The sequence below is a fragment of the Micromys minutus genome (genome assembly GCF_963924665.1).
Source record: "Micromys minutus genome assembly, chromosome: 8".
NCBI classification, from domain to species: Eukaryota; Metazoa; Chordata; class Mammalia; order Rodentia; family Muridae; genus Micromys; species Micromys minutus.
In genome coordinates, this window is record NC_137977.1 from 50,084,347 (window position 1) to 50,110,845 (window position 26,499).

The window sequence follows — 26,499 nt, forward strand, 5'->3', positions numbered from 1 at the left end:
CAAGAAAGTAGTAAGTAAATGTCCCCCTACCAGGACTCCTGTGGAGAGTGAACTAACCCTTCAGCCAGTGGCTAAACTGATACTTCTGTATTCAACTGAGGCTCTCAGATGGGGTTACGAAGGTATTGTTCTTTGCTGTTACCGGAAACAAACCTAAATCTACTTTTGATTTCAGGGGACTGGCATTAAATAAGATGATGACCCAATGAATTCACAATAGTCAAACACGAAACAGAGTTACTGTGAGTGTCGGCAGAAACAGTGGAAGGTTCCACTCAAATGTTTAGATATTAAAATTTACAAACCATATAGTAGTTAGTTACGACAATAGGCATGGTGATACATATCTTTAATTGCAACACTGAGAGGCAGAGGTAGGAGGATTGCTGTAAGTTCAAAGCCAGACTGGTATATATAGAGAATTCTAAGTGAGCCAGGGGTACACAGAGCACGATCCTGTCTCAACAAATATAACAATAAATTAAAACTTAATTATGAAATGTTTAATGAAGAGGCTGAAAATATAACTCAGTGGTTGAGTGCCTGCTTAACGTGTAGGGCCATAGGACTTACTCCTCAGCAGTGTTAAAAAATAGTTAATAAAATAAATAATAGAAACACAGAACCAGAAACTACCAAGAAAGAAAAGGCTAAAATCCCCCTTAAAACAAAAAACAAAACAAAAAAAAAAATGAAATCTCTTTTGGAAAAGAGATTTTAAGAAACGTATCATTGTTCAACCAAAACTCAGTTGCTGAGTTAAGCAGAACCTTAGAGTCAATGAAATAATTCTTTAACAAAGTAGAAAAGAGAGTTGAAGAATTCATTTGAAATTTGGCAAAGATGAGGAGCTACAGTGAGTGAAGGAGCCTGAGAGACAGAGAAGGGAACGGAAAGATGCAATTAGCTAAGTTCCAGAAGAACAGAACAGAGAGAGTGGGGAAGAGGTCTAAATGAAGACCTAAGAGCCAAGTGTTCTCCAGAGGTTATAAAAGATTTAAATCCACATAAGTGCAAGGGGTAGGAGGCAAAGAAAAACAAAGTCCCAGGTGCAGAAATAATAGAGAGTTTGGAACACCGCGATCCTGAAAGCAGATATGGCAACCTAAGTAGACCAAGAGCTGAGCATTTCATCTTCAACAATGGGAGCTTGACTTGAGAGGTATCACTCCAACCTGCTGAGACTGAGACACATTCCCCAAGGGCTTTGAACCTTGAACCGTCTCATCATCTGTCAAGGAAGGGCCAGGGTAGATGTTTTCAGAGGAATGAAGCTTGCTCTCTCTTGATTTTTTACAAAGTATTTTAAAAGGACGAACTTCCGGAAAGGATCACCCTAAAGGAACATATAAAAAAGCAACAAGGAAGCTAAACGCAGAAAAGCACTGACAACCATATTGGCAAAGCCTTAAACATTGTGTAATAATAATGTCTGATGTTGTAGTTAGAGAGCGGGTGGGTCAGTGGGGAGGAGGGGATATAGCTTGCTCTTGTGTGGCTTCAGGTTTATCATCATCACAAATATAATTCAGAATGAAACTTAATATCGATACTATATAAGGATACTATATAAAATATTAAAACAACGTATAACCCAATAACAGTATTTTAACTAGGCATGGTGGCACATGCATTTAATTCCAGCACTTGGGAGGCAGAGGCTAGTGGATTTCTGGTTCAAAGCCAGCCCAGTCTACAGCCTGAGTTCCAGGACAGCCAGAATGACACAAAGAATCCCTGACTTGGAAAAACAAAAACAAAATCTACCAAACAAATAAAAACAACACCCAGAGTTTTAAACTATATATATATATATATATATATATATTTTGTTTCTCAGAAGTATGAATGTCTATTGGGACAAGAATTTATAGTAAGCAGCAAGCAGGAAATATGTGTGCAAGCATCTAATTGGAAAGCTACTTGGTCTTTAACATAACTGTCAGGTGCTGGGAGTCCTATCATAAACTTAACTTCTGCTCCCTTCTCCATTGGTGGTTGTTAGGCAGGGGCTGGGTTTGTAACCTGGGGGTGCAGGCTTGTTGGGGGAATATCCTGGAGATGCTGGTCTTGTTGAGTTTGTAACCTGGAGACACCAGTCTTGTTGAGCCTAGAGACTGGAGCTAGGCGCAGGTTTTGTTGGGGGAGCAACTAATGCTAGGTACCAGCCTGTTAGTTTACCTGAGTTGAAACTTAGGTCAGGTTCTCTAAAATGAAGTCTAAACTTAAAACATTTGGCATCTCACTAGTTTTTTTTTGTTTGTTTGTTTTGTTTTTTTCATATAATTACAAACACCTTAATCTTTCTGGGATCCAAGGAATGTTGCTAAACTGCACCGAGACAGCTTTTCCAAGTCTGTAGCCCATTTTCAACACGTCTTCCTAGGAGACATAGCTACTGAGAAAAATCAGCATTAACTGGCAAGCCTGTGTAAACTTGCAGCATTATGATACTCTACACTAGGGTTTTCCTAGATGGGATTAAGACTCATAAAATTCTACTAGACAACTCAAAAACCTGCAAACCAGCAGCTCAGCCTCAACTCGAGGCCTGTTTGTGATCACCCTTCATGTTTGAAACTTGTTCTTGCTTGGTCTTCATTTGTGATGATCCCGGTGAAGATCATCTGCTCTCAGACATCCAACCTAAGACGTCTCAGACAAAATGCAACAGCTAGAAGAGAAGCCACACATTACTGCAAGGTTTCTGAATAGACGTGAAGGTGATGAGAAAGAACTAATTGTTTTAGCTGATAATGCTGTGTAGTTTCTCGTAGCCGTCCTTGCCCACCGACCCTGCCCATAACAAAACCCAAGATCCCTGGGCAACACTGATAGATATTCCACACGAAAGGGTAGATGCTCTTATCCTAGCATACTCTACAGAATATCTGTGTATGTTTTTAGTATATAGTTTCTTCTCAAGTGAGAAAAAGGGGTGGGGGGAATAAGAACTATCAAAATGTCCAAGTGCAAAAATAAAACCCTGCTCCGGGGGTCACTAACCTTTGCTGTGTTTTAGAATCATTTGGAGAGCTTTAAAACCAACCCCACATGGCCCCCATAATTACAGGCTGGGTTGGTGGCTCCTCCGGGTTTCTCTGTGTAACAGTCTGGGAGCTGTTGGCTTAGGATACAGGTCTCAAGTTAATGTGAGGGTCACCTGGGTTGCTACAGTAACCACTGACACCTGCCCTCCTCCACTGACCTCCTGAGGACAACCAGCCCTTCAGTCTATTTTTAAAGTTCCCCAGATGCTCCTTGATGTGCATCAAGTGTACAAGACCATCGGTGGGGGAAAGCTGATACTCAGTTGAAAAGGAGATGATAGGTTTAAGTGGGTTTTTTAATGGCTTAATGCTCTATATCTCTGGGTAGCCAAAGTAACTGAAAAAAAGGGGGGGGGGTCACAATCAAGCAAAATGTTTTTTGATCATCCACAATGCAAAACCTCATCAGTTCCTTAAAAGACAATAAGGCTTTCTTTCTAAATCAATATAGTAAATAAATGTTCTGTTTGAGCCTATTCACAGCGGACATTGAACGGTGTTACAGATCATAATTTTGTTAACTGTCCGTAATAAATGCTATGTGTAGTTCAATATAAGTGATTCTTTGAGAGTGTAATACATGCAAACACTCTTTTGATCACAATCATGCCCCATTTCTAGTATCTGTCCCTCAGTGAATGTCAAGGGCATGACCCAGACTGCAGGTGGCACCGGCTGTGATGGCAGTGGGGAGGAAGCAGAATGATGAGAGGTTGGATGAGAAAGTTTGACACCCCTCTACAGCGTCAGGATGGGGAGAGAAAAACAGGTGTGCCTTCATCTCAGATAGGACTCGATGAAACGGTCCCTCTGGTGTAGCTTAGGGAACCAGTGAGATTTGTTGGGATTACTCAGAGAAGCTTGGGTGACTCAAAGTCACCTGCACCCTGGAAAAGCCCATCTATACTGTCAGAAGGTGACGGCATCTCTGGAGCTCCCTGCCCAACTTCCAGGCACCGTTGGCCTTCCCTTCAGTAATTTATGGATCTCTTAAGCCTTGGAGCTGTCTGACCCAGTCTGAGGGGCCTCCCTCCTGAAGAGAAGGTTTCGACCTGGAGAGAATAGCTATTTAAGTCAGCCTCGCCTCTGGAATGCAAATGATAACTTATCTTAAAACTTGTTTTATTTGTATGTATGTCTGCATGAGTGGACACGTGTGAAGAGCCCTTCACCCTGATCTCCTCGACTCATAACACAACATAACCTGTAAAGTTTACAAAGGCCTGCTTGCATGTGCTGAGGAGCAACAACTTCCATTTATGTGGGTCATAGGCACATAGAAGGGCATCTAAAATTGTGTGTGTGTGTGTGTGTGTGTGTGTGTGTATACCTGTTATTAAAAAAAATCTAGGTTTGGTAAATTGAAAATTCTTGGCATGAAAAAGCCTAGCATTGGCTTATGACATGTGGGTTCTTTTTACAATTTTTATTTCTAAGTAGGAATCTTGGAACTTCTATTTGGTCTCAAACCCAGGACAAATGGCTGAGGAGCCCATTTAACATATCAAAGCCAACCTGGTGGCCAGGTTCTCTGGTCTCCCCAAGTCCCTCAGTCCTTACCAGTTACAGGGTATGTTTGACATACCCCACTCCCTACCCTAAAGTTTTCCAGCCCAGGGCTTCCATTCCCTCAACCATCCTTCCTTACACAATCCAGCCATTTTGGTTACCTGGTCTTTTCATCTAATCCCTTGACCATGGTTGACTCTCTTGGCTGGAAGCTGCTCTTCTCTCTCTCTCTCTCTCTCTCTCTCTCTCTCTCTCTCTCATTCTCCCCCCCCCCCCAGTTATGTCCACTCTGGAATCTCCCAGATGTCCCTGCCTTTGGCTATGATCTCCCACATATCTATAATAAACTTTCCCCACCATACGTAGGAGTTAGGAGTAGTTCCCCTCCCCCTTCTCCCCTGTCTCTTCCTCCCCCTCCTTCCTCTGTCCTTCCTTCCCTCCTTCCCTCTCTGAGCAGTGTGTTGATTCCATGGGGCTGACTTCAAAGGAAAGTCATTACATTGGGACACATTGCAATGGAGACAAGAGAGAACTTATGTTTGGGGCTGGAGTAACATCCTTCGTTTTCATTTGCAGGTGCACAGCATGTACTTGGTCGTTAATCTGGGACAGACAAGCTGAGTCAGTTGATCTTGAGCGTTCTCTTTCCCTTCAGTAAAACTCCTAACCACCCAGACAATACCAGACACTCTGGTGTTTTCTATTTAAAGGCAAACAAAATGCTCTTCCTGTTTTCGTTTCTAGTTTACCACTGCACTCAATATTTAAATTTAAGGAACACACAGCACCCTTTTTGTTTTGTTTTGTTTGTTTGTTTTTTTTGAGACATTGTCTCTCGGTACAGCTATGATTGTCCTGAATTTACTAGGCAGACCTAGACGTTTCTCGAACTCACAAAGATCTTGCCAGCCTTTGCCTCTCTGCCTCCCCAGTGCTGGGATTAAAGGCACGCCCCACCACGCCTCTCTCCTAGGAAAGACTTCTTGAAAAAGTAGAGTGACGAATTTCTCTTATTCAATTCCTGAACATCGAAGGATTAAATGAAGGGCTTGCTAGAGAAACTCCCTATCTGGAACGTGGGAAGATTCCTACGGTGGCTAATAAGACATCTCCATCGTTTGCTTATGTAAAGGACAAACTTAAACTTGAATTTGGTATTTCACGTTGTGCCTCACAAAAACAAGCTTTGATCAAAGAACTAGGCAGCCGGGTTTCAAGTGGGTGGGTGTGTACTCAGCGCGGGCGCAGAGTTGGTTTTGTTCCCAGTAGAGTTGACACCAGCAATGGCGACTCGAGGCCACACCGGGGCAGCCTCTCCTAGGCTGGCCGCCCGGCCAGGAAAATCGCTTTGGCAAGCTGAAGCTCTTAGCCAAGTCAGGCCTGCTATAGCTGCCAAGAATTTAAAGGGGGTCTAGAAACAAGCATCTTCCCTCTCTTTTAGAGCTCCTGGAGACTTTGGATTAAGAAGAAGAAAATAAAAGAGAGAAATAAAACCGGACATAGTGGTTTTGTTGTTGTTTCGCAGGGTCTTCACAGTCCCCGAACGTCCAGTCCACCGGGTCCCTGAGACAGAAAAGAAGCGGGGGCAAGAGGAGGGTCAGCCCGCAGGCCCAGCCCGCCAGGGCGCGCCCCAGCTCAGCGCTCTGTGCCGGGTGACCCAGGAGGCGCGGGGGTGGGGTGGGCGTGGGGAGAAACACCACCACCCCCGCGGCCCGCCCCCCAGCCTGGCCTGTGATTGGCTTGGGGGGCGCGAGTGCCCGCCCCGGCGAGCGGGAGGGTCCCCGTGGGCGCCGGGCGGCGCAGGCGGGGCGGGGAGAGCCGGCCGGGCGGAGCAGGCGAGGGGCGGGCGCGCGGGTCCCGGGGATCGCCGAGCGGGCTTGGGGAGGCCGGGAGCGCCATCAGCGGGGGCGGGAGCCCGGCGGGCTCAGCGCAGAGCGGGGAGAGCTCCGGGCCAGCCGCCGTTCCGCGCGCTCTCGGAGCCGCCAGTCCGCGCGTCCCCGCAGCCTTCCGGGAGGAAGCGGCGTCGCGGCCGGGTGCAGCCTCACCTGCCGTCCCTTCTCCGCCGGGCGGCGCAGAAGGACAGAGGGTCGCGGCCCCGCGACGCACTTCAGCGGGTCGCAGCGTCCAGGACCCTACGCGGGGCGCCGGCTCCATGGCGACCGGGCTCGGGGAGCCTGTCTACGGACTTTCGGAAGAGGAGGTGAGTTCCTGCCCAGAGCGCTGTGGGGAGGGGACGGGGCCCACTTCGCTGTGAGCGTCCCCTGCCAGCAGGGGCTTGGGGACTATGGGTGATCCCGAGCGGTCCCGGGCGCCGGGTGGCTTGATCCTCCCTCTTCGCCGGGGCAATGCGCTTCTCCGCCTGGGGCTCTCAGGGTGGGCGGAGGCCGCGTGAGCCGCTGCCCCGCGGGTCCTTTTCCTCTTCAAGCTGCGTCTCTTGGGGCTGTTAGGCAACTTTTCTGGACCACGCTCCTGCAGCCTGGAGTCCGTGACGTGTGTCACGTCTAGTTAGCTGCAGGGGTCTTTGCATGGTGCAGGCGATCTGGGGGCTAGTGGTGTCTCCCCCCTGGGGCTTCTCTTGCTAATGGGCGCTCGGTAGCGGACGTGTGCAGATTCCGGTGAGAGTAAGGGACACCCGGAGAGTTGCGTGCGGCCGCCCATGGGTCTTGCAAAGTCTAGAGCTGGGATTGTGCGTTCCAGAGTCTCCTATTTTGGTGTGTGGAGGTGATCCGGGGAAGAGGCAGGTGCTGCAGGAAACTTAGGGGAAGCTTGCAGCCCTGCCATTTCTCTCTGGTCCAGAGGATTCAAAGCCCGGCATCTCTGGGGTGCGTGGAGAGAAGAAAGCTCCATTGATCTCTTTTATTAATAAAACGAATGAAATAAGCCACACCCCCCAAACGGTCGGTTTGACTGGAGAGGGCTTTGTTTTTAAAAACCTCACTCGCTCATCGTGGTCCCCACTCCCCCTTTTGAAACGATCCTGCTAAATCACTGCTCAGCCCTCACTCGACCAGCCATTCTCGACTCTTATTGGTGTGTTGCTCTGCCAAAAAGGGGGGTGGGAGGCCTGTCGCGGGCGCGGAGTGACAGGCAGGCTGGATGGAGCAGGTAGGAGTGGTTCGCCATCTGGCGGGGTGCGCGCCCAGGTCTGGCTCCCCTTTCAAGAGGTGAATTTACAACCCATGAAGCATTACTCAGCAGGGAGGTATTTCCTATCCTGGTTGTGCATTTCATGAAAAGTGGATGCCTGGAAATTTGGGCTTTCTCGGTTTCTCTTTCTTACCCTCCCTCCTTTCTTTCTGAGGTTCCCTCTTTCTCTGGTGATGGGGGTGGGGTTTAAAGAGAGTCTATTATCTGAGACAGGCTCACGTTTATGGCTTTGCTTTCTGCTGCCTCCCTACCGGCATGGTGTGTGTGTGTGTGTGTGTGTGTGTGTGTTCTAAGTGTAGAATGAAATGGTTATCTTGTAGAAGGCAGGGCGTGTAGGGGTTGATTTTAATTTTTGATAGTGCTAGGTCGGCTTACTGGGCTGCTTGTGATCAAAGAATGATCACAATTCGAGTAATGTGTGGTGTGTTTTTGATTTGAAATGCTTGTGTAGAATAAATTGTGTGTGTGTGTGTGTGTGTGTGTGTGTGTGTAGTCACCTGGAGATGGGTGAAAGTAGGATTATTTTGTTTACCTAGGGGATTTTCCTAGTTCCTTATCTGGTGCTGGAGGGCAGTCACTTACTTGTCTTTGGAGGTGCTGAGATTCTGACCGTCCTAAACAAAGGGCTTCCTGGGTGAGGTGTCAAGGGAGATATAAGACAGCTGTCTTTCATCTTAAGTTCTCTTTAATTTTTAAAAAATAACATGATTATTTTTAAAAGCTCCTTGGAAGAAACATTTTGAGACTGTTTTGGAAAATGCGTCTGCATAAAGGAATCCTTTCTGTCAAGGCTGGGTCTGTGCGTGCTTTGTTTACGATGGCAGCCGGTGTCAGAATCCACCTCAGGGCGCATCTTGCCAATTTTGCCTTGGAGAATCACTGTTGATCTTGACTGGTGTGGGGTGTGAATCGGAGAGCAGACACAGAGCCCAGTGTGTGGGGGCTTGCCTGTGACTCCTCCCTTCTGCCTGTTATCAGACGGACTGGACAGGGAATAGCAAGGGGCGAGGGAAACAGTTTATCTGTGTATTGCCTTGCTATTGATGATTCTGTTTAGTGACACACATCATATATGACACAAAATAGCCCCATCTACCTTTTTTCATCTTTCTCTTACCAGTGGAAAATGAATGCCTTCATATTTCTAAGGTATCTGTTTGTCATGGGAGGTTTCTCTCTGTTCAGGGGGCCGTTTGAAGACAGACAGAATGCCTTTGTATGATATTTGTATCAAATTATTAAATATACTTGGTTTGTCGCGTCTCCAGAATTAGTTTGTAAGCAAACAAATGGGAATAATTAACAGGCTCTAAACATGGAATACCCAAGCACCTCAGGCTTGTCAAGTAGTGTTAAAAAGGGTGCACCACTGGGCCACAAGTATTACATGAAGGTGCTTGTTTAGCTGTAGAGAGGAGTCTACTTATAAACCTCTCCGCAAGTGGAGGGTACCCAGGAGTACCCAGGGTTTTCTTGTAAGTAGACTTGTGTTTATACTTGGTGGTGGCAGAAAGCATTATGTATTTGGAATGGGCTTAGTCATGTTCCCGCTAGCACTGGTGAGCTCTGTACTGCTACCGCCCAAGCACAGTGCTAATCTAGAACGCAGCAGGATGGCAGAACCAAGACTCTGTTGCCTGGGGTCATAGGCCTGAGGTCCGGCTAATGTGCTGAGTGAGAATGGTTGAGGTGTAGGTTTGGCTCCTGTGGGTGTGTGGGAGTGTGCATGCTGTGTGGTTTTGCCGTGCATTGCAGCTGAATTTCTCCGGGTGATTTAGAATTCATATTCACTCTTATTCAAATCACTTCAGTTTCAGGAACCGAAATCAAAAGGTCCATCAAAGGAGTTTGGGTACTGAAGGGATTAGGTAATGGACCAGTAGTTCTGATTTACCGCTGAGGATCAGATTTGGTTTTGAACCAGAACAGTTTGGACTAGTTTCTGCAACTGACCTGGGTCCTGGAAGAGCCCTTTTCTTGTTTGTATTTAATTGTGGCCATCTGTAGTGTTGACATGGTTTACTCAGGAATGCTATTGTTACTCTTCTGAACTGTTTCATTACACCTGAGACTGGGATCTTCCTTGAGTGGGGGAAGAGTTTCTATTGGATAATATATCAAGAGTTTGAGTGACAGCCTTGTGGAGAGATTAGCCGTGGTATCCCCCAGCTCTTGGAAGGCGAAGGAAGCGATGGTAAACTTCAGGGACAGCCTGGACTAAATGCCAACAGACCAACCAGGAAACAAACGTCCACAACCCCAGACAAGCAAAATAATGGGATATGTCCCTTAACATATTTTTGGTGGCTAGAATAGGCAAATGGCTTTAGAAGGGACTCGGGATGTATCTCCCATTCCATAAAAACGAGAATAGGCACCGAGTACTAAATCTTAAGCGTGCGACATCTAACCTATGCTTTGTTAGAGACCCTCGGCATGCTGTTATTTCTGCCTGAGGACTCGAAGCGACTAAATGAACTGTGTGAAAGACATTCAGTGAGTGACTGGGCCTGTTGGTCCCAGAGCCCTAATTCTTCTTGTATGCCGACAGATCTTCCCTTTTTTCAAAGCATCTTGACAGATTTTCACAGTTAGGTTGTTCATGATAGTGGAAAGTGAGATAAACATCATGGGTTGCATTAAAAAACACTCCTTGACCAAAATGGCCTACTTGATCTCATTAGCGTGGTCTCCATACTGTGTTAAAGCTTGGGAGAGCTCATGAAGGAACGGTGAGAGATCTAGCTACTCACCTGGAAACAAAGCGTACCTCTCTTGTGTGGCAGTGTATGTAATTGCCACAGTCACTGCTCTTCCCTATTGCCTTAGGGGTCTCTACTGACTTGTATGTATTATAAACTTGCTAATGAACACTTAAGGGTAACTTAGCAGCAGATAGCATATTGGTTTCATTTTAAGGGCACGGCCTTCTTAAAATGCATCATTATTTTATATGCCGAAAACTAATATTGTTGTCCAAGTAAGACATGCTGTCAATTTTAGGAAGTATCTTTATTTCATAGATGTTAAAATATGAAACAAGGATGTTTCAGAACTGATGAGCTCTATTAATTAGAAAACTCCCCGAGACTTAATCTAAGCTTCAGGTCCACTTCAGAATGTGTAGTAATGAAACATGTTGCCCTATTGTTTGCCAGGATGTTTGGGCTTGACCTCAGGGCTTTGGGTATTAAGCAAAGTGCTTCTTCACTGAGCTTGTAGCTCCAGGTTCGCAATTTCAAGACCAATTTCTGCATTTGTATCTGGGCAAGGATTAGAGGGAGAGAAACCATCTTTAATGGACAGTCGTGGAGGAAAACCCAGAGCTTCTGGGGTGCCACTTAAACAGCCTTCTTGTAGGTTCACTCTGGCAACTGCTGCGCATGTGCTAAAATGTTGAGAAACTAAAACAAGGTTAGGCTTTACAAGTGCCGTTTACACATTTTGTTGTTTTGTTTGTTTGTTTGTTTATGCTAGAGCTAGAAGCCAGGACCTGTGTTACAAGCCCTCTCCCCCTTGTGAGCCTCTCCATGGTCTCCTTTTTGTCAGTGGGCAGGAGATTGGCAAGCTGGAAGCTAGCTAGAATATATAGTAAGAACTGGCTCCAATGAGTAACTTTGGCTTTTTTTTTTTTTTTTTTTTTTTTTTTTTTTTTTTTTTATAGTACATTGTTTAGTTTCTGGAAGCTTGGATTAATGGTATTATGGAAAAGCAGTTGCCTTAACTGAAGGAATAAAATAATTTGTTGCAAGGGCTTAGAACAATAGCAAAATGGAAATCCTGAGATGACAGCAGTTTCTTTAGCTGCCAAAGGGAACAGAGATATCTTGTGGTTCCAAAGTGTTGCTGAGACAGTGGGTATTCCTATTACTGGGGAATGTGTATCAGAAAGTTGGTTTCAGGAATCTGGGGGAGCTTGCTGTGTGTTCAGAGGAAGAAAAAGTGTTCAAGGAAGAAATTCCTCTGAATGCAGTAAATGTGTTGAGCTCTACTGTAAACTGGTGAAGTGGTTTGCATAGGAATTACCTGTCTTGAAAACTGTTTAGGGGCTGGACAGATGGCTCATCGGTTAAGAGCACTGACTGCTCTTCCAAAGGTCCCGAGTTCAATTCCCAGCAGCCACATGGTGACTCACAACCATCTGTAATGGGATCAGATGAGGTTTTCTGGTGTGTCTGAAAACAGCTACAGTGTACTCACATAAAATAAACAGATCTTAAAAAAAAAAAAAACCCAAACAAACAAAAAAAAGAAAAGGAAAGAAAGAAAACTGTTTAAGGTTATGAGTCATTCTAGAATGTAACATTATTGCAACAACACATGTGACTTCCTGGTAAATTAGAAGAACCTGTGTCCATCCATGGCTCATTTCATCACCTCTCTGCCTTGTGTAGTGTTTCAAATAGCATAATAAAAACAGGTAATGCCTGAGGCCCTGGGGTTGGATCCACAACCCTGGGAAAAAGCAAACCTAACCTGGAATTTAAATGGCTCTGTGCTACAGAATGAAAACATACTGCTTTACCTTTACAACATTTGTTTCCTTTGAGTTCAAAGATAAACTAACCAGATTTTGTTGTCCTTAATTTTGTTTTGTTTTGTTTTTGAGCCAGGGTTTGTAGCTTGTAGAGCAAGCTGACCTTGAACTCTGAGGCCCATCTGCCCCTGCCTCCCAGATCGTGTTGAGATTAAATTATGCTATGATGCCGCCCAGACTGATTTTGCATTTTTGGTGAATAGCAGCTCTAAAAGGGAGGAGAAGAACACTGGAGGAGGGGAAGGAGGAAGAGGGGGAAGGAAGAGTCTCACAAGGTTTCAGTTTTGGCGTTGCAGATGTTTGATTAGATGAGTTTGTCATTCTGGTTTTTGTTTTGTTTTAAAGAGAAGGGTAGAGGTATATCTTGAACCTCTGGCCCACCATCTTCTCAGTTTCTGTCTCTAGCAGATGAGACTGTGTGTGTGCGTGTGCGTGTGCGTGTGCGTGTGTGTGTGTGTGTGTGTGTGTGTGTGTGTGTGTGTGCACGCGCGCGCGCGCCCCACCACACCTGGCTTTGAAATATTTGTTAGTTAGGAATACAGGGGACTTTTGACAGTCCACACTAAGAATGAACATACTGTAATAACTAATCCATAATTGGGATTAAGGAATGGTGTGGGGACGATAGAATATGCTCCTTCTGTTGTCATGGTGTCTCTCTTGCAGGTGGCAGTAGGGATGATCTTGCTTTCTGACTATAGGTGGCAATATTTGTACTGTTGGCTGTTTCCTTGAGCCCTGTGCTTGTTGGTAGAAGATGGAAATGATAGCATAATTTAGAGATGAAATATATAGACACTAGATTTAGAAACCAATATATTCTGTAAAACAAAACAAAACAAAACAAAACAGAACAAAAAGCTGGTTACTTAATAAAAACACCCGGAAGGTTGGTTCTCAATGGATACAGTCACAGAGACCATCAGCTTTCTGAGGGTTTTCAATGTTGTCTTTACCCAAGGTCTACACAAACAATTTCAGGAGAGAGTGGCAGGCTTTTAGATTTAGATTTGAAGAGGGACGTTACCACAATGTCCCAGTGTACACAGTCTTTCCTTGTCTGATGCTTCTGGTTGTATTGTGTGAGCCTTTCTGTAATTCCGTGTCACTGAGGAACTGATTAGCACCATCACTCCTAGTCTTGAATGCTAAACAAATTGTGTGTGTGTGTGTGTGTGTGTGTGTGTGTGTGTGTGTGTGTGTGTGTCTTGAAACATAGTTTCAGGGTTATCTGGGTCTAGTTTCTAATTTACTGTGGAGCCAGGACAACCTTGAACATCCAATCCTCCTTCTGGATTTTAGGCATTTGCCACATGTCTCCTTTATGGAGGGATCAGACCCAAAGCTTTGTTCATGCTAAGTAAGCACTGTACCAACTGAACTACATCACTGGCCCTGCTAAAGGGAGTCTGGATTCCCAGTGCATGCCTGTAGCTCAGGTTGGTGCTGAAGCTGGTGGATGTACTTGTCTAGTCATTCAGGTTTGCTCTCGATTCAAATGGCCCAACTGCTGACTGTTGCTGTAATACTCATAAGTGAGAAAAGCTACCCACTACCACCACCACCACCACCACCACCACCACCACCACCACCACCACCACATGTATCTGGGTAACTAGTTTGAATTTGACACTTCAGTTGACTTTTTGTCCCTGACTTCAGAGCCATGTATTGAGTCAAAACTCACCAAGTCTAAAGTCAAGCCACCCAGGTTCCCGAACACTCATCACATTCAGTGTTTGGTGACTTGTTGGCAGTGTGAGTTCCCTTTATGTCATCTGTTTGCCAAGAGAAAGGGACTCTCAGAGATGATTGCTGTGGTGTGATGAAGCTGTGGTGTACTGTTCAATTGGAAATGGGACATGAAAGGACTCATTGGGCCAGTTGTCCCATGAAGAAGGACATATGCACTGTGGGAAATCTGCTGTGGATGTGAGTGGCATTCAACCAGTTCCATGATACTTGGCCAGAGCTCTAGGTACTGGAGGTTGTTGACCAGCTGAAGTCAGGTGGGAATAGTGCCTCTGGTATGTTTCTGCTTCCTGTCTCCCAGGCAGAGGGCACATGCCCTGTTTGACAGGGTCTCCATGGAGCCCTGGCTGTCCTGGAACTTGCTTTGTAGACCAGGCTGGCATTGAATTCATAGAGATTCACCTGCCTCTGCCTTCCAAGTGCCAGGCATGCCACCACCTCCTGGCTACAAGTGTTTTAAAATAAAGATGAGCAGGTTTTTAAAACTTAATTATTTACTGTGTATGTGTGTGTGTCTGTGTTTGGGTGTTTTGTTTGTGGGTATGTGCACCACAAGCCTGGTGTCTGCAGAGGCCTGAAAAGGGCGTTGGATCCCTTGGGATTGGAGTTATAAATGGTTGTGAGCTGCCCTGTGGGTGTTGCGTACCCAATCCAGGTTCTTTGGAAGAATCATCTTTCCATCCCTTAGGTTTTTTTTATGCACAGTTTTGGCATGTGCTTGAGACATCACAACTGAGAAGTTCAGCGAGTCTGAATTGAAGAGTTTTTACTGGGTGCATGAGTTGTATTTGTGTATGAATTTTGTGTCTAAGACCTGAACCCAGGGTTTTTCTAGGTAAATGCTCTCCCAATAAGATCACCCCATCATCCCTGGCTCGTCTTTCTTGTTTCTTTTCCCCTCCTCTCTCCTCTCCTCCAAGCCTACTTTCCAGTGCCCCAGGGGCTAACCCATGACCTCCTGCTTGCAAGGCAAGCACCCCTCCTGATGAGCTGGACATCCCCAGTTCCTAACTTAGTCTTGCTAAGTTAGAGCAGTGGTTCTCGGGGGTCACACATCAAATATCCCGTCTATCAGACATTTACATTATGATTCACAACAGTAGCACAGTCACAGTTATGAAGTAGCAGTGAAAATCATTTTATGGTTGTGGTCTCACCACAACCTGAGGTCCCACCACATGAGGGGCAAAGCATTGGAAAGGCTGAGAACCACTGCTGTAGAGGACGCATGAGTTCAGTGCCTCTTTGAGCTGACCTCTCTATGTTCATTGGGAGCCCTAGGGTACCTTCCTGTTGGCTTTTGAGAAGCCGGCATTTGGCATGCCTGCCTTGAAGTCATGTCTTAGCTTCCAGTGAACGTTAATGGGAGACGACACATTGAGCCCAGGGTGAGCACTTTCCTGGCTTCACTTCCAGAGGGAGGCTTGGGAAGAGTTGAGCAGTCAGGGGTGTGGGTAGGAGGTAGCACTGAAGAATATTGACCAATATGGAGATGTTAGTAGTGACAATGACATGTTTGGAACGTCACCCAAAGGCTTATAAAACCGGTAGAATAGAATTCTGTTATAAAAAAAAGTTTATAAACTTTTAATAAATGTTTATAAAAATGGCTAGGGATATTCAAGCAGGTTAGTGGCTTATATATCTAACTTCTAGCAAAGGAATTACAGATAATTAAAAAACTATTTTCTTTGTTGCCTGCTTGTATTCTGCATATTTTTTAATTTATAAGTTTAAAAATTAGGCATAAATGTGGGACTGATGACTACAGTTCACAAGACTCTATTATGTATTTTTATGAATAACTAAAGAGAGAGGGATTTGAAGACTCTGAACACAAAAGCAGTGATAGAGGGAAATGACCCAGGGCTGTCCCTGTAATGTACACCGAGCTGCAATCACATACTGTGTTTGAATAACTGTGTCCATAAATATGTATGATTACTAGAGGTTAATCTCAACATTAACATTTAAGGAGATAGTACAGATATATTACAGGGAAAGTAGAAGGAGCACCCTTCCCCCCCTCCCCCAACTTCAAGGTTCAGGTAAAAAAAAAATGAGGGCGCTTTGGTAGGAATATGGGTATGATATTTGCTCAGTTGGACACGTGTTTATCAAGGCCCTGCCTTGTGCTCTTTACCAAGGGTACCAAGGTCATCTGTTTGCCAGCCGTGAGCTCCCCACCAGATGGGAGGAGAAAGGAAACAGAATTGGCTGGTAGACTGGATGTTTTTACAGATGTTTTCTCTACCATGACATTTGATCTCTGTGTTTCTGTCCTTCTGTGCATGACAGTTGCATGAAAAGGATTTAATTCTTGTTGCGTTTTATATTCTCTGAAAGTTGTTTTTTTGTTTTTTTTTTTTCTTTCTTTTTTTGGAATGTTCTATGAAGATTATGGGCTGGGATCTGACCTGAGTCCATCTCTGTGTTTGTTTTCTTAGGTTTGGAGTTACACCTCTTAATATAAATCTATTTCAGCACATTGGCCTAGCTTTGCTGTTACATTTTGGATCTTGCTGCTCAGGCTGGCCTTCCGACTCAAAGGCCAAAGTGATCCTCCTGCCTCAACCTCCCAAATAACTTGGGCCTACGTGCACCACCGCATCCTGCAAGTACCTTCCAGTTCTAATGATGTGTGCACTACAGGATTCTGCTCTGTTGGTGTATATATATCTAAGTGGTCAGGAGCTCTTTATTTTGCCTTTCAGCTGATGCCCTTTAAGTGCTGGGTGTGACCTAGAGAGCATCCCTCCCCAAACAAAAGGCTGGAGCTGACAAATACTGTGCTGTTTCTAATCTGAGACAAATCAGAGCCCTAGCTCAGCTGACTAGTATTTCTGAAAGAGGATGAGCCTGCCTTCCAGTTTATGTGTGTATAATCTGTTGATGGCTTCCGTATGTTTCCCTCCTAGGTCCCTGGTCTTCCTGATTACAGGCTACAGTTGGCAGTGTCATACAGTTTTGGGGTTTGAGTTGGCCAGTCTCTCACTGTGTGCCATGACATGTTGAGCATGGTGGCAGATTGCTATAGCTTTCCCCGGGACTGTAACTGCACTTGGCATCTTCCATACTCATATGCCTTTAGGGAACATACTCCCAGGTTAGGTCTATCAACCCAGTGATGTCATTAAGAAACTGTGGGAGCTCTTTGCTCTGCTCTGCCATCCATAATCCTACTCTCTTCAGAGGCCTTATTTATCTGAGGGAGGTCGTCTCTGGCAGCCAGAGCCAGGCTCTTTGTATACTGCATAGAGAGGAGGGAGAATGGCTTCCTGTGGCTTTCTCTTAAGAGTAAGGACCTTTCATTCCTACAATTGTGCAGGAAGTCTCTCTCTGTGTGTCTCTCTGGACCACAGAGGCTTAGATCTACTCATCTCTCAGCAAAATGTGTCAAGGAGGGACTGGAGTGGCTTTTATAGCCTTACCCTTGGAGCTCTGCCCAGGTCAGCTGTGCTGCCCTGTGAGCCAACCCTTTACTCAGTCCCTGTTCAGAGGACACTTGGCATGGGCCTGGAGAGATGGGATGCACAGAATTACATGTCTCCTTACAATACAGGGAAAGGTGGATTTTCACTGTGAAACGGAGGCATAGACTGATACAGGGGCTGCTCACCCTCTGGATGGGAGGGATGGCAGATTACACGCAAACACACACACTCACACACACACACACACACACACACACACACACTGACCTTGAGACAACTCTAATTTATCGATTTAGATCACATAGACAGACAGACAGACACACACACATACACACACACACACACAGTGACCTTGAGATAACTCTAGTTTAATTGATTTAGATCACATAGACAGACAGACAGACACACACACACACACACACACACACACACACACACTGACCTTGAGACAACTCTAATTTATCGATTTAGATCACATAGACAGACAGACAGACAGACACACACACACACACAAACACACTCCACGCACACAGGGGAGTGAAAATGCTCTCACCATTATTGTACTTCTCTCATACCTGACAGGAGGGTTGTTTTTCTTTAATTTTGGTAACTCATGACAGATACATTCTTTATGGCATATGCCCTATGACAGTAAAGATGAAACAGGATATCCAAACACCCCCAATGAAGGTAAGGATATGAAAACATGTGGTGAGGTGGTTCTCTCAATCAGAGGAGCCAGCCGTGCTGGGTCTGCCCAAGTCTGCAATATGCCATCCCCCTCGCTCACTGTCTCTGCAGCTGTCCTTGGGCAGGTTGGGCACCATTCCTTTCCTTGAGTCCAGTTTGGCGTGAACTTAGGGTCTTGATTGATGATCATGAGTTGAAAAGCACCAAGCAGTGTTTGTTAGGTCTTTGGCCAGTTTGGTTCTATGAGGATGTGCGCACTTTGTTAGCAGCGTGTTCTTGGGCCGTGACTGCAGCCAGAGATCTTAAGTCAGGTTTCCTCTGCCACAGAGGAAATCTGGGTCTTAGCCTCAGGTCTGTGAGGCTCGTCCTCCGCACTGCTCTCTGCCTCGAAACAACTTTCAGGTTGTGTGTGGGGTGGGGGGAGGGAGTAGAAGCCACCCTGCTTTTCTGTAGCATTTCATGAGTGGTTTCTTCCTAGACTGTGACTGTGCTGCCTTCTGCCTTTCCTACACTCAGCTATCCTGGCTTTTCACGGAATTTTTAAATTGTAATACAACCCAGCACAAACGTGTCTGTGTTGACCCTATTTAAGCAGGCATGGTACTAAGTGCATTCACCGAGTTGTGCAGCTACCACCCCCATCTGACCGCACAAACCCACAGAACGCAGAACTGAATGTAGGATCCCTGGCCAATACCTGTGTCTCTCTTCCGGGCATTCTAGCTTTGTTTTGTATCATCTTTTTGATTCCAAAAAAAAAAAAAAAATATCTGTGAGCTTCTTGTTGTTAAGTGGGGTGCAAGCACTTGTGCGCATACACGTGTGTGGAGGTTAGAGGACAGTTTGCCAGCTATCAGTTTTTTCCCCAGCCCATGGGTCGCTATCTTGATGAACAACAGCAATCCAAGTGTGTGGAGAGAAGCCATCTGTGGTGTGAACACCTCAAATTCTAAAGACTGACTGAGTCAGGAGGATCTTGAGCCACAGTGCAGGTTAAGTGGCAAGACTCAGTAAAAGACAAAAGCCAAACCAAACATATTGAGAGAAGGAGAGAGAGAGGGAGAGAGAGAGATATTAGATGGGGTTTATTGAAGAAATTTGAGTTGCACAGAAACGCCAGTAAAGTTAAGGAGAAAAGTCACTCTACTGGTCCCTTTGAGTCTAAGCTATGAAGAGGAGTCAAAAGACAAGCTTTGAAGATCCCGATACTTGACTTTTAAGTAAAAATAAATGCCCTAGCAGCTGCAATTATGGAAGCCTAACTGTTCTTGGTTGTCTCCCTGACCTATTTCTTGGATGGACAAAGATGGAAACTTGGAACCACCTCACTCTCTTAGGGTTTCTCTTGCTGTCTTGACATCATGACCAAAACAAAAGTTGGCTTATAATTCCATATTGCTTTTCATCATCAAAGGAAGTCAGGACAGGAACTCAAGGAGAACAGGAACCTGGAGGCAGGAGCTGATGCAGAGGCCATGGAGGGGTGCTGCTTACTGGTTTGCTCCCCTTGGCTTGCTCCCCCTGCTTTCTTATAGAAAGTAGGACTACCAGCCTAGGGATAGAACCACCCATAGTGGATACTCCCCATCAATCACTAATTAACAAAACACCTTACAGCTGGGTCTTATGGGGGCCTCTTCTCCAGTGAGGTTCCCTCCTTTGAGATAACTCTAGTTTGTGTGTCAAGTTGGCATAAGACCAGCCAACACAATCACCTCCTGTTATCTGCCCAACTGCCTGTGTTCCGAGTGCTGAGGTGGTTATGTGCTATCTGTTCTGTATTAGAGACGTGAACCCACCAGTTTTCTACCATGGCAAATATAGTTAACAACGTTTATTCATTGTATGTTTGTATGCAGGTGCACCCATGTACAGGTGTGATGCACCTGCGTGCATAAAATATGTATCAAATTCTTAGAAGTCGTGGAGCACATTTTAAAGTGTTCTTCCCACAAAAATATGTCAGGCAAACATGTCCTGGTTAGCTCAATTTAGCCCAACTTATGCATACTCTAAATCAGGATCTCAAGAAGAGCAGTCAGTGCTCTTAACCACTGAGCCATCTCTCCAACCCAAAACAAAAGTTTTAAATGAGCCAAAATTCAGTAGAGTTTTGAGGGGGATACTGATAACTTATTTTGCAGTTGGGGAAACCAAAACACAAAGGGGTTAAATAAATGAGGTAGGGCAGGACTTGAACCAAGGCAGTCTGGATCCAGGAGTGGAAGCTTTAGGCTGTATTGTGTTGGGGAGTTGAGAGCTGAGGAGTGATCTGGAGGCCAGGCTGTGACTTATAGGCCTCAGGAAGTGACTGGGACTTGATGGCTTGTTTGAGGTACACCGAGGAACCTGTAGAGGTTTAAGTTTTCCTAAAGTTCACCCTGGGACCTGGGGATGTAGCTTAATGGTATAGCATGTGCTCAGCTCCCATGGGACTGGACAAATAAATGAATCAATACAGAGATAAAACTTAATAGAGCACCAGTGTGATGGTTTGTATTTGCTTGGCCCAGGGAGTGGCACTATTTGGAGGTGTGGCCTTGTTGGAGTAGGTGTGTTACCGTGGGCATGGACTTTAATATCCTTGACCAAGATGTCTGGAAGCTAGTCTTTCACTAAGTATCCTTCAGCTAAAGATGTAGAACTCTCAGTTTCTCCTGTACTATGTCTGCCTGGATGCTGCAATGCCCTCACCTTGATGATAATGGACTGAACCTCTTGAGCCTGTAAGCCAGCCCCAATTAAATGTTGTCCTTATAAGAGTTGTCTTGGTCATGGTGTCTGTTCACAGCAGTAAAACCCTAACTAAGATAAGCAGGGAGAATAGATTTAAGTCAGACAGCCATAGGAGGTCATGGAGCTGTCCTAGCTGAATGGTGTGATAGGGTAGACACTAAGGAGGTGATGAGGAAAGAGGATATTTGGAGATACCATATTAGGTTTGGTTACCACTTATTAGGCAAGGAAGAAGAGTCCAGAATAATTCCCTAGGTTTCTTAATTTCAGAAGACTGAGAAGGAGGGAAAAGTATATGTTTATTAAGGACCTTCTACAGTGGTCTCACCTAGAGGCCTGTCTTAGTTAGGGTTTCATTGCTATGAAGTAACACCATGACCAAGGCAACTCTTATGAAGGAGAACATTTATTTGGGGCTGGCTTGCAGTTTAGAGGCTCAGTCCATTATCATCATGGTGGGAAGCATGGAAGCGTGTAGGTAAGCATGGTGCCAGCAGAGCCAAGAGTTTTACATCTTGATCTGCATGTGACAGAAGGAGACCTAGATGTAGCTTGATTATACATCATCTTAAAGCCCACCCCCATGGTGTCACATTTCCTCCAACAAGGCCACACCTACTTCAACAAGGCCACACCTCCTAATGGTGCCACTCCCTATGAGCTAAGCATTCAAACACATGAGTCTGTGGGGGCCATTCCTTTTAAACCATCACAGGGCTCAATCTCATCATTCCTTCTAGGCATTTGTGACTGCATCAGCCTTGGAAGTTGCTACAGCGTCTGGTAGGTGGAGGCCAGGATTGCTGTTCAATGTTTTGCATGTAGTTCTCTATGACAGGTTTCTGGACTCTAATGTCAACAGTGCAAAGACCAACCCCCCACCCCATTCGATTGTGTTGCCACTCTTCATGGTTAATCTAATTACTCCACAAATGGGATCATGGAGATCATGCTATTTTTCTTGGTTCGAGAACTGAGGCGTAGAGAGGATGGTGGGTCATTTGGCCAAAACTATGTACTTAGGAAGTGCCCAGAAGCAGGCTTTAAAGTTGGGTCTTTGTGAAAACTTAAACTAGTTCTAATAGGGTGTGTCTTTTGGGTACCCCACCCCCACCCTCCTTCTTTCCCATATCACCACCACCACCACCACCACCACCATCACCACCACCACCACCACTACTCAGCCAAGAAAGCTGAGTGACGTCCTGGACTTGCCTGTCTCAAATATCCCCATCCTTCCCTCTCTCTGTCTCAGCCATGGAAGGAAGGCTTACTCACGGAGAGCTTTTTAGTAGTTGCTGGTTTCATACTGGAGGTGGCAGGAAGGAAGGTGGCTATTTATAGTTCTCTCTGCAGTGGATCGAATTTTCCAATCCCTCGGAACTTAACAGTGGTAGTCAAAGAAATATAATTTAGTTGTCAGCCTTCTGCTGAAGCCTTGATGAGAATGTGTGTCGCCATTATTGGTAAGGTAAGAGGAAGTGAAAAAAAAAAAAGCTCACAGCAAAAGCCTCACCTCTCCGTGTGGCCGTGAAGTAACGCTGGCATCCGTAATAATGGCTGTACCTCCGAGAAGGTGTGAGATGAAAAGGAAAACCCCAAAGACCCTCTAGATGGAGAGGTAGAGGAACTAGTTGCTGCCTAGTGTTAATAAGTATCATCCTGTCCAGAGCATCGTTTTAGATGTAGGTCCTCCCTACATGCTGGTTACCTTCCTTAGTGACTCCCCATATCAGGGCTCCAGGGGCAGAGGTCATGGCTGACCTCTTTGTAGGTCATTATCAGTATGTTCAAGTACCTATGTCTTTTAAATGTTTTACATGACATTTGTGTGTGTGCGTGTACATAAGCAACATACACACAAAGGTCCGAAGGTGACTTTTTGGGAGCCAATTTCTTCTATGACACCTTGACCCAGGATCAGACTCAGATTGTTATCTTGGTGTGTGTGTGTGTGTGTGTGTGTGTGTGTGTGTGTGTGAACTCATTTGGCCACATAAACATACACAGATGAAATATAAAGAAATGTTCTGGCTTATGTCTTCAGCGTGCAGTGTCAGTTTTGGATAGAACTTGCAAGCTGAAGATCATATTCATTAATACATTAGGATCATTATTGTCTGCTGGATTCCTCAAGGAAGTCATACCCAATAGGGAGGGGACTCCTAATTGGTATCGGAGGCTTTCTGGATGACTGAGAGCCTATTATGTGCCACCATGACATGTCAGATATGAATGACTGTCACCTGGCCCCAGGAGCCTTGCCCTACTGAGATATGTCATTTAGATCTAAGACATCTTGCTCACTGTTGGTTTGATTCGCCCCAAACCCAGCCTTTTCTTTTAAGTGTAGCTCAATACAGAAAATTCCCTCGGTGAATGAACAGACTTCATTTACTTGCTTATTTTCTCATTCCTTAGCAACCTTTCTTTCCCTTGCCACCGCTAGACAACCTTAATCATGTCCCAAGTGGTAAATGCTTTTGCTGTGTTTTTTTTTTTTTTTTTTTTTTTTTTTTTTTTTTTTTTTTTTTTTTCTTCAAACCAGCTGTTTGGGGAGCCCAGGTGTTAGAGCCCAGACTTTAAACCGGCTAAGTCTTCTGTATAGCTTTGGCCCTTTTCTGTTTCTTCTTCTCAGCTACGATAAAGATAAGATAAGGAATGGCAGTTATTTTTAAAGATCGAGGCTGCACACGGACATCTTTTTGGGGATCCTGTATTTGCTCTGAATGGCATGACCATGGGTCAGTGTGTTTCTCTATATTCCTTACACAGTACTGTTAGATTAGGTAGATCAGACCCATTACTTTACAACAGCACCTTAATAATATGGTTATACCTAAGTTAGACACTGATTAGCTGCTTTGAGAAACTAAATTTTCCCCAGGGATAGCATTCATACCCACTACTCACTGTAGTGGCTGTAATGGGATGTGGGCTTCCATAGTGACAGCCCCAGCTGAGAAGGCCCAAGAAGGTGTTGGCTAATGACTCCAGTTGATGTGAGTGTGTAGAGTTCAAAGGTGGCTATCAAGGCTCAGAAGATTTCCTGGTGTTTAAACTCTATTCGAGAGGAGAGAGCCTACCCTTGGGAATACTCCTGCCTCGGAAAATCTGCAACAGGGAAGAAATTTGTTACATCTTGCATCGTAGAAAAAGTGAAGGAGCAGCAGTGATTGGTGGATTTCTACACAGTACATGTGGTTTTTTTCTTTCTTTATGGTTACTTGATTTACATGACTGTTTGCTCTCATACCTTCAGCACCTTGCTCTGTTTCTCTCACTCTGTGTGTGTGTGTGTGTGTGTGTGTGTGTGTGAAAGAGAGAGAGAGAGAGAGAGAGAGAGAGAGAGAGAGAGAGAGAGAGAGAGAGAGTGAGAGAGAGAGTACTTATCTCAGGGTTCACCCCTTTTCCGAAGCCTCCATTTTCATTGACGTCACATAGATTTCCATTGATTTTAGCACACTAGGAAATTAAAAACTAATTTCTTGCTGAATGCAGAGCTTGTTTGGAGTTGAGCTAATATTTGTAAACTTGGATCTTGTGCATAGCCAGTGGAATTTAAAGTGTCTCCCCCCCCCCAGTCTAATATTTTTAAAAGTGATTGATACTTATATCATTTAAGGCTCAGATTCTTACATGGAAGTTAAATGTGATTTTGTTTTGGCCAAGAAATAGTAACTCTATTGAATAAGTGAAAAGTGTGAGGCAATGTAGCTTCACAGAAGCAAACGGTTGTAAGACAGTTATCTTGCTAATTTGTTTTAGTTTTCATTAAATTTTGTTTTTTTGTTTTTGTTTTTGTTTTTTTTTTTTGTTTTGTTTTTTTGGTCTGGAGAGATGGCTCAGCAGGTAAGAGCAATGGCTACTCTCCCAGAGGACCCAGGTTCAATTCCCAGCTCACATGGCAGCTTACAACTGTCTGTAACTCTGGTTCCAAGGGACCCGATGTTCTCTTCTTGCCTCTTAAAGGTATTAGACACACATGTGGTGCATAAACATGCATGCAGGCAAAAACACATATACACATGGATAGTATGCTAATGATTTCAACAAAAAATTGTTTTTTACAATTTCATACATATCATGTGCCCCAACTAGCCTCTTTCAGGCCCTTCCTGCTCTGTCTACTGGCTTCTTCTTCCCAGCAGTTTCTCCTCTCCTTTGATGTCTTCAGTCAGCTAGGGCATGTGTGTTAGTCAGTGAGGCAGAGTATAGCTCCAGTGTAAACATGTGATGTGGCTTAGAGGTGATTTTTCCCCCAACAGTCTCTGTGCTAGCAGTGTCTTTCTTCATGTGTTGATGTTGGGAAGAGGAAGGAAATCTTTGAGGATCGGGGCCTTATAGAGTGTTCTAGGTCTGTTGATGTTGTGCCCTTGAATGGGATTAAGACCTTTCTCACAGGTTCTTAGTAAATTGTAGAGAGGAGGTTGTTGGAAATAATTCAGCCTTATCTGATACTGGCTTCCTATTTGGACTATTGAATCTCTTGTTTTCCGGGAAGACTGTCATCCGTGTTTGTGCCAAGATGCTTGCAGTTTTAGCCAACCAACTGGCAGGTAAATAAACTTCTTCTTTATGCAGTTATCTTGTCTCGGGTGTTCCAATACAATGATGATAAACCGACTAATAAGGTCTAGAGGAAAGTCCACACTTCAATATCCTTCATAGGATGTTTGACTCTAGTTTTGCAGATATACATATGTATCTGATATCATGTTGACATTAGACTTCCGGAAGTGAAAACTTCAGATTCAGTCTTTCCCAGCATTCTCCCTCGATGCCCTCTGAATCTGCTGCCATCGGCAGATTCTCGGGTAGTGCGCTAACTTGACATTTAATGACCAAGGCTTTTTAAAAAAAGACTTTTATTTTTATTTTTTAATTATGTTGGTATATTTATAGGTAATACAAAACTGTACCACTGTAAGATATTGAATATGAACATTACAATTATTTACTGAATCTGACTCGGTCCATTGGTGTTAAAAACAAAATGAAATGATTGTTAAAAAATAAGAACATACATATTCAAAGATCTTATTACAGTATAAAATTATTGAGCTCTGACCAGCTGCCAATCTCATCTTCTGGGGAGATTTAGGGGTTCTTTCGGGTTTTGTGGGAATACGCGAATCAGACTGCGGAAAGACAGGAACAAGCTGTACGGACCAGGGATTACAAGGAACAGCCTCATCCAGCAAAGGCAGTATGCTTGATAATGACGTAGGCTCCATCTAGTTTGTGGTCTAGGATCTGGCAGGCTGGCAGGCAGGGCGAGCTGGGCATCTCAGTAGACAAGGAAGAGTTGCATAAAGAAAGGTATCTTCCAACACAGGGAAAAGAGGCCCCAGTTTGTCATCCTAAGAAGGGAATCTCATGGTAGATTCTTCTTGTTCACTCCGGGCTCTCCTTTATTCTTTTAAAAACTTTGTACCAATTACTTTGGGCTCTGGTAGCTCTGTAAATTCATTTCTAGCCTTGGTCCCCATCACTGGGGTCGTAAGTCAGAGTCTGGAATCACAGTGGAGGTCTGTTCCTTCAATCAGGAAAGAGAACAGAGAATTTGTTAGATGAAGGACACCCATGCTAAATTGAACCAATGTTACCATAAGTCAGTATTTTTGGCTCCAACAGGCATAGG

At 44.8% G+C, this 26,499-nt stretch overlaps 1 protein-coding gene across 3 annotated transcripts in view; it reads left to right on the top strand.

Annotated features, from left to right (window-relative positions):
• Positions 1–6,472: 6,472 nt before the first annotated feature.
• The window catches only part of NEDD4L (NEDD4 like E3 ubiquitin protein ligase), a 302,617-nt gene continuing 282,590 nt past the window's right edge, over positions 6,473–26,499 (top strand). For 2 of the 3 annotated variants that reach the window (XM_080920294.1, XM_080920285.1), the window contains exon 1: positions 6,473–6,759. In XM_080920294.1, coding sequence (XP_080776420.1) covers positions 6,712–6,759 — 48 coding nt within the window. In that variant the 5' untranslated portion in view covers positions 6,473–6,711. The remainder of the gene's footprint in view (positions 6,760–26,499) is intronic. The other variant, XM_080920286.1, reaches the window with a different exon arrangement.